Source organism: Hyaena hyaena, unplaced genomic scaffold (genome assembly GCF_003009895.1).
Source record: "Hyaena hyaena isolate Hyena2069 unplaced genomic scaffold, ASM300989v1 scaffold_515, whole genome shotgun sequence".
In the NCBI taxonomy this organism is placed as follows: domain Eukaryota; kingdom Metazoa; phylum Chordata; class Mammalia; order Carnivora; family Hyaenidae; genus Hyaena; species Hyaena hyaena.
In genome coordinates, this window is record NW_024081147.1 from 827,217 (window position 1) to 839,730 (window position 12,514).

Sequence of the window (12,514 nt, forward strand, 5' to 3'; positions counted from 1 at the left end):
TATATATATATATATATGCATGCATACATACATATATATATATATATACGGATATTCAACTGACTAAAACAATAATGGATGTAATTTCAACCACTCAAAGTTTTAAGGAGCAAATGGTTCCTATAGCAACTGAAGATAGTCGTCTGTGCATTCCTGGCATTTTCTATGATGGTAAGTGATGTTAAATTTATGCTTTAATATATATGGTGTAAAATAGCCAAGTTAAGCTTGCCAAGGGAACCATAATTTTACTTCTTTTCAAAATCATTTTATGGATTTTATATATAATAACAAAATTGGTCTGATGCACAGTTCTGATTTTCTTTGCCTCATAATTTATAAAGGAAAATAAAAGTCACCAAGAAACGTTGACCAAACACACACATTTCCTAACACCAAAGCCAAGGCAAAATCCACAAATATGAATACAATTTTAATTTTAAATTCTGATAAAAGCCGTCATGTATATTACAACATGATATTTATGAATCCACAAGGAAATTCCTGGGTCGTAGTACTATGCAAGAGGCATTATAGTTAAGAATGTACATTCTGGAGTTAGATGGCCTGGTTCAAATCCTAGCTCTTATTACTAGCAATGTGCTACTGGAAAGCTTACTAAAACTTCCCAAGCCCATTACTTCTTCTATGGGCATATAACAGAGCATTCCCAAGGATCAGTTCAGAGTAATAAAATACATGCACATAGCTTAGCAGAGTACATGCACACAGCAATGCTTAGTAAATGGAATTGCAATTCCTTTATTTCAAACCCATGTATTGAGGGGCACCTGGGTGGCTCAGTTGGTTAAGTGTCTGACTTTGTGTCTCCCTCTCTCTCTGCCCCTCCCCTGCTCACAATCTCTCTCTCTTTCTATCTCAAAAATAAACAAACATTAAAAAAAAATCAAACACATCTGTTGAAGTCAGTAATATAAATGCTAATAATTTATAATTTATTCATTAGCAAATCAAATTCTATAGTAGGTCAGAGGACATAACCTTATTAAAACCATTTTAAGTTACAAAAATCTAGATTTTACATTTTTCTCTCAAAACAAAACCAAACAAAAAAACAAACAAACAAACAAAACCCAAAGGTCTAAATATCTAGCTGATAAAGAAATATGAGAAATTTCTTAAACTGGTGAAAAATACTATTTCCATAATTGGGTAATTCATACCCAGTTAAACGGAATTATGTATTAAATACTCAAAAGAAAAAAAATCTCTAGGCCAACAACTGAAAATGTTTTTACTCCTAAGTGAACATTAATATTAGAAATTCAGTTTTCCCAAATTAAGCTCATATTAAATTATATTCCAAACCTCCCAGTAGGAAGGAAGGAAGGAAGGAAGGAAGGAAGGAAGGAAGGAAGGAAAGATGGACGGGAGGGAGAGAGGGAGGGAGGGAGAGAGGAAAGGGGAAGGGGAAGGGGAAGGGGAAGGGAGAGGAGAGGAGAGGAGAGGAGAGGAGAGGAGAGGAGAGGAGAGGAGAGGAAAGAAAAAAAAGAAAGGAGTGAGGTGAATTCATCCATCAATTTCTATGACACAGCTCTATTGTTATAGTGAGGACTCAAACACATTGTCCTTGAAATTTCTAGAAATTTACCTTTAACAAAGGTCTTGTGGCAAGGATTTTTTTTTCTAAACGGTGAATTAGCACACAAAATTTTACAACAGAAGAAAAAAATGCCTAGGGGAAATGTGTAAGAAATGAAGGTTTGGGAAAGATGATATATTAACCACATTTGTTTCCAAAATTACTCTAACTCTGCATGATAATTGAAGCATAGTCTGAAAAATCAGCAAAAGGGACAACACTAGGTTCTTTATGTCCCTTCTCTCATCAAAACCATCCCTTGGAAATGAACCGTATCCATCAAACAAACATCTCAGAATATCAGATTTTGTGCCTGTTTTCCCTGGTCCAACTACAGACCTCTTAGACTCACCTGGAGGAGACACATGATTTGTTGAGGCAGTCTGAGCCAAGCCCCATGAACAGGGGTTTACTGAGCATTTGTTATGTGATAGGTACAATTCTAGGTGCTACCTTGAAACCAATGTTTTTAATAGAGTACATCATAGTAACTATCTAATTTCCTTTTCTATTTCTATGAACAGATGCCTGTTTTTTTTTTAACTTGTATTTTTGGGTTTTTTTAATGTTTATTTATTTATTTTGAGAGAGAGAGTGAGAAGTGGGCAGGGCAGAGAGAGAGGGAGACAGAGAATCCCAAGCAGGCCCATCAATGTCAGTGCAGACCCCGATGCAGGGCTTGATCCCCTACACCATGACACATGACCAGAGCCAAAATCAAGGGTCAGATGCTTAACCAACTGACCCACCTATGCACCCCTGAACAGATGCATTTTATTAAATAATTTAAAAATGTTATTCTGGTGCCTTACTTCTAATAAACACTAAGTTTTATTTGCTAAAGAAATAAAACTCAATTACACTGTGCTATGGATGGTTCCAAAGTTAACATAGATATTTTTCACAGTTAACCTGAGCATTTTTGGTTAAAAAAATAAAACACTTATTTGAAAGACAAGTACTCAATGAAGAAAAATGGTCACATGATGAAATTTACTAATTTGTAAATATTTTTATATTTATAATTGAACTTCACTAGCAAATGAAATTGTACTTAATAAATATCATAATAAATACCTAATAACAATTGTGGTAAAGTATCCTCTTTTCTGAGCTTTCATTTTCTCATTTATAAAATAAGGAATTTAATTTGAAGACTGTTCCACATTCTGATGTTACATAAATCTGTGATTCTAAAAAGTAAGCCCCTGAAAAATGATAGTGGCCCCTAAGATCTGTTGAAAGAAAATGATTATGTTCCAGGTTTCCTTTGTGAGGGACTATTCACCCAACTTGGACAAGTCAGTTCCTGGCTTGATCAGAGCTGCCATTATCTACTGGTAAGAAGACATCTCCACTGCTTCCATGATTTCTGCCATTTGTTCTAGAGGCTGAACCGCCTTCATTTCCCACCCACTTCTAAGTTTGATGTGGGAGCCAAAGGCTATAGACCAAATGTTGGTCTCTCCACAAAATTCCTCGGCTGAAACCTAATAAACAATGTGATGCTACTGAGGTGGGGCCTCTGGGAAGTGATTAGGTTTGGATGAGGTCATCAGAGTGAGGCTTCCATGATGGAAGTGGTGTCCAGAAAAGGGGATGCCAAGAGCTTTCTCTCCACATGTGAGGATGTAGTAAGAAGGATTTTGGAAACCAGGGAGCCCGACCTCACCAAAAACTTTACCGTGATAGTCCCCTGATCTTGGACTTCTAGTCTCTAGAAGTGTGAGCAATAAACGTTTGTTGGTTAAGCCACCCAGTTGGGGGTAGTCTGTTATAACAGCCCAAACCAACGAAGACACTGAACTAAGAAGAGGAAAGAATTTAGAGGAGCCTCTACAGTGTATCAGAAATGAATTAAATAACAAAAATTACAAAAATGCCCAAACTGCAAAGATTCGGGAGAAGAGGGCAAGGTGGTCTGTGTTCCCTAGAAACAAATGTGCACCAGCCATCTTCACATTTATGACCGTCAATACTAACCTTGGTAATCATCTTTACTTATTGAAAAGTTAAAATAGGTATTATAAATACTAATCTCAGGAGAAACAGTATAGTTAGGAAAATAAAATTTTAAATATTTAAGAGGCATCTGGGTGGCTCAGTTGGTTAAGCATCTGATCCCTGATTTCAGCTCAGGTCATGATCTCACAGTTCCTGAGATCAAGACCCATGCTGGGCTCATGCTTACAGCATAGAGACGGCTTGGGATTCTCTCTGTCTGTCTGTCTCTCTTTCTGTCCCTCTCTAACACCACTCTGTCTCTCTCAAAATAAAATAAATAAATATAAAATACTGAAGAAAGAGCAACAGTAATCTTAATACAATCATACATGCTGTAAGGTTTTTTAAGGACTACATAAAAAGTACATATTGTCAGAAACTGCCCCATCAGCATAACATGTAAGTAAAAAAGAAGAACATCTACAGGCACCTGGGTGGCTCATTTGGTTGAGCAGCAAGCTCTTGATTTCAGCTCAGGTCATGATCTGGTGGCTCATGTTGGGTTCCCTGCTGTCAGACCCTGTTTGAGATTCTCTGCCCCTCCCCCACTTGTACACGTGCTCTCTCTGTCTCTCTCTCAAAATAAATAAATACACTTAAAAAAAGAACATCTAAAATTCCATTTTCTCTTCTCTGTATTCTGTATCTACATATACTCTAAGATACGTTCAAACTGTAAGCTCCTCAGTGATCAGAATGTTGATAGTAACAGGCAACACTGTCATGTTTAGGGTGCTTGAATGATTTTACACATACATTTCACTTGAGGATCTCTCACAGTTACAGTCCCTGCTGTATGCTTAGATTGCTATATCTGATAGTATATAGCAAGTATCTTCAACAAATGCACTGCACATCACTTTTGTACTACCAAAAAAAAAAAAAAAACAGTTTTATAGATGTGGTCTTTCTACTATTCATTGCCTGGAAAGTGTTTTAAAGTCATTTGCTTCTATACTAATCGATGCTCATGAACTGTGCTTTACTTTGCTATTCTGTATTCTAGAAAAACCAGGGCACCTAGGTGGCTCATTCAGTTAATCGTCCGACTTCACCTCAGGTCATGATCTCGCAGTTCATGGGTTCGAGTCCCGCATCGGGTTCTGTGCTGGCAGCTTAGAGCCTGGAGCCTGTTTCAGATTCTGTGTCTCCCTCTCTCTCTCTGCCCCTCCACAACTCATGCTCTGTCTCTGTCTCAAAAATTAAAAAATAATCTATAAAAAAAAATTAAAAGAAAAACCAATTCTATGATGACAATAACCTGTAGCCCACAGATGGGATGTAGAAAATGTAAGCAGATGGGACACATCTGTTAATCATAAACATTTCTTCATTAGTGTCATCATCAGATTTACATGTACCATGTTTTTGCAAAAGGCTGTGACAGTGACCATATTTAATCTATATTTTAAACAATCAAGCCACTGGCCATTTTTCATAGCGGTGGATCGATATGGACATGTAATACATATGGATTTGGGGGCAGGTCATGATGGCTCCTTGATGTTAATCATGTAATGTCAGTCACATCCAAATTCTTTCAACAGAGTGCTAAGTGCATATTACCTAATCACCTAGCACTGGGATATGGGAAGATGGCGTCAGATGGTGGATTCAAGCAGTGGTGAAATCAAGAAACACTGGTGTACTCTGAGATACCACCTCACGCCAGTCAGAGTGGCTAAAATGAGCAAATCAGAGAACTCTAGATGCTGGCGAGGATGTGGAGAAACGGGCACCCTCCTGCACTGTTGGTGGGAATGTAAACTGGTACAGCCCCTCTGGAAAACAGTGTGGAGGTTCCTCAGGAAACTAACAATAGAACTCCCTTATGACCCAGCAATAGCACTGCTAGGAATTTACCCAAGGGATACAGAAATGCTGAGGCATAGGAGCACATGTACCCCAATGTTCATAGCAGCACTCTCCACAATAGCTAAAACATGGAAAGAGCCTAAGTGTCCATCAACAGATGAATGGATCAAGAAGATGTGGTTTATCTATACCATGGAATACTACATGGCAATGAGAAACAATGAAATCTGGCCATGTGTAGCAACATGGATGGACCTTGAGGGTGTTATGCTGAGCGAAATAAGTCAGGCAGAGAAGGACAAATATCATATGTTTGCACGTATAGGAGGATTAGGAGGAACTTGACGGAGGAACAAGGGGGAGAAGAAGGGCGGAAATGGTGGGGGAAAGGGAGAGAGGCAAACCATGAGAGACTCTTGAATGCTGACAAAAACTGAGGACTGATGGATGTGGGGGGGAGGGGGGGATGGGCATGGAGGAGGGCACTTTGGGGATGAGCACTGAGTGTTATGTAGAAACTAATTTGACAATAAACTATTTGTAAAAAAAAAAAAAAAAAAAAAAAAAAAGAAACACCGGTGTACTATCCCCAGCCAGGCCACTTACCTTTGTGACCCTGCACCCCAAGCCCATCTATAAAAGAAGTGGAAGACCATGGGAAACATGCATGAAACTCTATGTAAAAGACTGTGGTAGAACTCAGAATACAGTAATGCAAGCAAACCAAATTATTATAAATGATTATACTCTAAAATATCAATGTTTCCCAAAGAAAAATGTAGTATTAATTTCAAAATCTTGACTTACCCTTGAGAACATTCAAATTACAGAAAAAAAAAAATCTTTTTCTCATTTTTCTGCCTGGATCTCAGCATTCTTGGAGGATGTGAGTGACTTTGTAGGCAGAGAAGCATTTTTGAAACTGTTACAGCAATGGGGTAATGAAGACATACCCATATCATACCTCTAGGCTAGAAAGGCCTGGTCCACGATGCCAGGTTTGCTTCGCCCCACAGCTTCTACTGAATGACCAGAGGCAAAGGCCAGGGCATGGGCAAGAGCGCAGCAGGGCTCGGTGAAACCAACATGTGCTGCATATCCTCCTTGGCACCAGAAGCCACTCGACACAAATACATTTAATAGAAAACATTCTTGCAAGTGAATGACACTAGTCTTATTTCACCAGTTATTAACCAAGCAAACATCTCCCTCACAAGATGCCTATCCAACCAGAGGAGATAAATCATTTAACGGTAAAATTATTCTAACATCACAAAGCTTCACAAACCAAATAGCATGCCATGTCCAGGACAGATGACGGTTCACTGAGAATTTCAAAGTAACAACACCTCTGTATTTATCATGCCCTTTAGGGCATGACCATGTGGAAAGCTGCAGGGGGACAGGTGATCACCGATGCCAAGAAGGACAAGAAAAGACTGTGTAACAGACAATGAAAGGCACTGATGGATTGTAAAAACAATGTATCGACACTAATGATCAAATTTGATAGAACAAAAACAAGAGAGTTGGGGACATGGGGAATTCAACTTGACTTCAACATGATTCAACATGATTGAAGCTACTGAATACAGGTACCAGTTATACATTAGGTTTTGGCTTTTTCTTTCCCGAGTTGGAACATGTGCTGTGCTTTGCTTCATACTAGTGACTGTCAACCCTCGGCACACACTGAAGTCACCTGAGGAGCCCCGAATGCAGGGCCCACCCACAGACCAATTAAATCAGAATCCTTGGGTAGATCAGGAAGTTTTTAAAAACTCCCCATGGGAATTTAGTGGCGTGAGGGCTAAGACTCTGCATTTAGACCTGTTTTTCAAAATAGCAGCTAGCTTTCTCCCTATTATGTGACAGATTCCCTTTAAAACAGTCTTCCACTTTGTAGTAGAAAGTAGTTAAAGATCCCCAATGCCCAAGGCAATGCTGAAGTTCTATCAAGAGCATCCCAAACCCAGGAAATTTGCAAAAACACAAAGAGCAAATTGTATCCTCAACTTGCCCATAAATTCTTGGGAATATCTAAGACTCTGTTGAAGCTAGAGCTTAGATCTTATACTGTGTTCTCTGAAGTAACATTAACAGAAGTATCAGGAGCCCAAAACTATTTTCCATGAAAAATTAAGATTTCTAGAGATAAATCAAAGATGACAGGATAGTGTCATTTTTAGGAGGCAGTTAATGCATTGTGGAAAATGCCAATTAAAAATGTCTATCTCATCAATTACCATACATAGCCCATCTTGATCAAGCTAAATACCGAACAACCACTAACTAAGAGAATAATTTTCAGTCTCTCACATCAAGATTCTATAAGAACTGGGAAGTGGGATATAAAGGGAAAAAAAGCAAAGGCAAATACTGAAGATCGGGGTCAAGCAAAGTTCTCAAGGGCTGCAAAATCTCTTACAGTACAAACTTTTAGAGAGAAGGAAATTGTAAAGATGAATTTGGTGCATGAAATCTCGGTCCTCTGCTTACACTCTTCCTTCCTGGCCAGGTGATGCTCGCACAGGGAGCATCTCACAGGGAGCAGGAGATGAGAAAACAATGACATCAAGGTAGAAAGGTGAAGAATTGTGCCGAAGGTCCAAGAGTATTGAAGAATCCTCCTCCAGAATGCATTCTCCAATGGTCACCATGTTGTTGAATACAGGGAGAGGACATTTGGCGGTCTTCCATTTTCCCCAGAAGTGGAGGAATAAAAACAACTGTTCTTCCATTTACAATGACGAAAAGGTAAGAGGAATTTCAAAGTTGTAGAGTATCATGCAAATGACACTGCACAGTCACAGTGACACTGCAGAAGAGGAGGGAAGATAGGAGGAGAGGTCATAGGCACAGAGGAAAGGTCGGCATGTGTGAACTGGAAGCCATGATGGAATGGGACAGATAAACAAAGTTAGCTCAGCAGCAAACTAAAATAAGTATGTAATTAATCAAACCAAAACAAAGCCGTAAGGGTGGGAATCAACACAAGTCATGATAAAGAGTGAGCATCTTGCAGATTAGTGCATAAAAGGAAGAAACAAGAATGAAAGTGGAGAATGCCACAGGTTAAGGAATCAAACTCAGAGCCTAAAGAAGCGGGTGACATTCTGGTTAGAGGGGACAAGCCACTTAATCCCACGCATTCTCTCGGAATTCCAGCAACCATGGACAAATCCATGAAACTATCTGCCATGTAAAGTATACATGGTAGAATTTGAAGGATTGGAAAACAAGACACAAATTACAATTACACTAAAACTGTGTATTTAAAACACTTAAAAGTAAGATACGTTGTTAATTTGTAAGTTGAGGCTTTTCCCCTTGTGCAAATTCAAATTATAAAAAGGCCTATAAGTGCATGTGTGTGCATGTGCGCATGAGAGTGATACTCTGGACATTTCTCCAGAGGAAGGGTAGGGAAGAGCTCTATATTTGGTACTTTAATATCCGGCTCTGAAAGCACTCTGACAGCCAGATCTTCAAAGCAAGATGGCTCAGCAGAAGCGAATGGAAAAAAACAGAAAAAATGTTTAAAGGTCTGTGAAGAACAGTTAGCTTATTTAGAACTCTTAGTAATCTGACAACTTAGTAATAAAGAAGGAAAGGAACAGAGACAACTCAGTGCATCAATCTTCTATCAGCACCTGACACTGACCGGACCCCTGGGCCCCTCCCTGGGGGCCACGTATTCCTGCCTCTGGAGACAGTGGGTTACTGTACCTGCAACCACAGCCTGTCGCCCGCCACGGTCCGGCCGATGGCACTGCACTGGAAGGTGGCAAACTGGCCGGCATTGACTTCCACGTTCTGAATCCGCAGGAAGTGGGGAGTTCTGGCTACATGAACAGAGAGAATTAAAGGCATTAAAGGTGGAGATCTGTAACGTCCATGTGTCTTTTTGAATCTGTTTGCAATTCTGGGCCTTCCCATTTTGTTTACCTTTGAAAAAAATACTGCTTTTGCTCCTAAGAATGCTTTTGAGATTTCATTATGATTGGAAAGGGTATCAAGGAAGGCTTTGGTGTGCTCTAAAAGAACAGAGCAGCCAAGCATTCTGGGATTGAACCAAGAAGAAAGAAGATATTTTATTGTGCCTGCTGTGCAAATTATCATAGCTCAGCAGTCTTCTTGTAATAACAGATCTGTATTAATAAAGATTACACTGAAGCCTAATTGATGTTTTGAACAAAAACATATTAGATATTTATATGAGCAACATGAAAAGAACAGTAAGAAGTTAAATGATGTTGTCAAGGAAACTTTTTAAGCAGAGTACAAAGCTGCACATAATATATATTTTAATACAACTAATTACCATGCGGTATTCCTTATGTAATATTTCCCAACTACCAAAAATACTATCTCCACAGACGGACTCTGTGGAATTAAGTTGGGACTGGCAGAGCGTGGAAGTTTCTACTGACTCTTATTCCCAATTCAAGAGAAAAGAATGATTCCAAATGCAAAACAACATTAAGTCTCATATATTGTCCGTGGGGGACAGCCCTCTGAATAAAGGATAATTCTATTTGATCTGAGAAGCCCAGACCAAATTTCTGCAACACGCCAAAAGCATGTGTTAAGGAAATGCAATGACAGGCCAGGAATTACATTTTATGATAAGTTCTACTTTCTTAGGAAAAAGTCTCTTACCATGGCGATGACAGGATAAAAGCAAACGGGCTGGGAAGGGGGAGGTAGGGAGTAGAAATGGAAGAACAGGATGGCAGTATTTTCTGGAAGGGATGGATAAATCTTCTAGACAATAACTAGAATAAACTTCTTATGACAGCTTGTTCCCATTGTCAATGTGCCATTTGGCCATGTCTAGACACGTTCAAAGAATGGTGTCCCCCTACCGAGAACCCAAATGTGATAAACTAGCATTAATATTAGCTTGTGCAGAACATAATTAGGAATAGAAGTGGGTTACTACTCGAGAACAGAGAGAAATGCATTTTAATATCAGTAATGCACAGGAAAAGCCCATTACTAATTTGGAGGCCACGAGTAATTCAAAAAATGTATTCACGATGCTTAGCATGCAAATGTCCTAAATAACTTCTAAAACAGCAGTAGAACCATGCATGGGTCATTGTTTCTAATGCGAACATATTAATTTAAAGCCCTCTGACCTATTTTTTCACGAACTGAAATTATCCTTGGCCAAGAATAACATGATGATATGGTTTTTAAAGACCTCTGTAAAAAGTCCCTACGTCAAATTTCTCTTCTAGTCTCTGTTCCCCAAAAGCTGAAGGACACTTGATTTTTAGAAAATGGAAAAAGATCACATTTTGAGCCTCATGTACCAGGATATTTCCCATTGAACATCCACAACCGTTCTGTAAGGTAGTGATTCTTTTCCATTTTGCAGATGGGGGATCACGCAGGTGCCTGCCTAGTAAGTGTCAGAACCAGAGTGGGAACAGTATCGAAGCACCGGCACAGCCTCCCACCTATGTCTGCCTCTCCCATGCTCTCCTCCCGGAAATGCCTCCCTGCCTCACTTGTTGAAACGTTAGCTTCTTTCAAAGCCCTTCTCAAACATTATTCCTTTCATGGAACTTCCATGGGTTCTCTGATCTTGTTAGACACTTCCAATATCGCACATCCTCCATCTTATATATTACAGTTATGGGGATGACACTCTTTATTGGGATTATTGGAATGATACTGTCTCAATCATTGTACATGCAATAAATGGCGCTTGATATTAATACTTCACACATGGTAGACACTCAGTACCATAACTGAACTGAATTCCCATTATATAAAATTAATAATAAAATTAGTATTATTTGGAATTAAGAAAATTTATATTTTTTAAAATTAGTGAATGAGTATTATTTGAGTTTGCATTATTCAATGAAATTGAAAATATTCTTTAAAATTGTTTACTTGTGGGATGCCTGGGTGGCTCAGTCAGTTAAGCATCTGACTCTTGGTTTCAGCTCAGGCCATGATCTCATGGTTTGTGAGTTCAACCCCCATGTCAAGCTCTGCACTGGCAGCATGGAACCTGCTTGGGATTCTCTCTTCCTTTCTCTCTGCCACTCCCTTATTCTCTCTCTCTCTCTTTCTCTCTATCGCAAAATAAATAAATAAACTTAAAAAAAGATAAAATTATTTACTTGCAATTTCAACTTCTGTAGAATTCTCCTCTCCCAATCTCACTTCTGACACAAATGAACAAACTTTTGCTACACAAAAATATAACAATTGTTATTTTAGATCTACCTACATTAGCAGTTACCAATATTAACAACAATCATTAAGAATTTGAGATCTGACTAAATTAATACGACTATATTGAAAGCCAGAAAGGTCTTTGCTTATCAAGAAATAATAGAAGCAAATGGAATATTCTTCTTCTTCGAATCCAGCACAATACATCCATTATAGTACACCTGTCATCAGCTGGAAACTTTTTGAACTGTCTTCCCCTGTAAAATAATTCTAAGCACACTACCCCTAGCTACCTGGACATCAAACGACACCATGTACAAAGCGTTCGAAAAAGGAAGAAAAATAATGGAAGCAGTAACTCCTCTGTTCGCTGTGTGTTTATAGAGCAGATTTTAGCTACTTCACAGGTATCTGAAGGTAGTTAATCAAAAAGGCCTATGCTTTGCAGTCTTTAATGACATGTGCACACACGCACATACACATATGTGCGCGTGCATACACACACACACACACACACTACCCTGCATTGCTGGCTCCTTAGGGAGCTGTTTGATCCATTTCCTGTCGACCTTCCTGAGCCATCAGTGGTTCCCTTTGTTCAAGGGGTCTGCCCGTCACAGAGCCTTTGCCTGTCTATAGAAACTGCTCTCTTCAGATTATCAGCAAGCTCCCCAGAGGCCCAACAGCCTTCTTTCCTTCCTCATCCTGATTCATCTCCCATGGGAAAATGCTTTCAGCCATACTGGTTTTTTTTTTTTCCAAAACTTCCCCCCAAAAGCTTTAAAATTCTACTTTCAAAACCTTTTTCCTTCAGCTTTTTCCTTTGTTCATTCTTCCTTGTGCTCTACCCTAAATGTTAATTTGCCTCAGATTTAGAACTCTGCTCACTTCCCT

The 12,514-nt window shown here is 39.1% G+C and overlaps 1 protein-coding gene across 5 annotated transcripts in view; it reads right to left on the reverse strand.

Annotated features, from left to right (window-relative positions):
* Window positions 1-12,514, reverse strand: part of PTPRM (protein tyrosine phosphatase receptor type M) — a 782,304-nt gene that overhangs the window by 430,306 nt on the left and 339,484 nt on the right. For all 5 annotated transcript variants that reach the window (XM_039255239.1, XM_039255236.1, XM_039255237.1 and 2 more), the window contains exon 5: window positions 9,152-9,267. In XM_039255239.1, coding sequence (XP_039111170.1) covers window positions 9,152-9,267 — 116 coding nt within the window. The remainder of the gene's footprint in view (window positions 1-9,151; window positions 9,268-12,514) is intronic.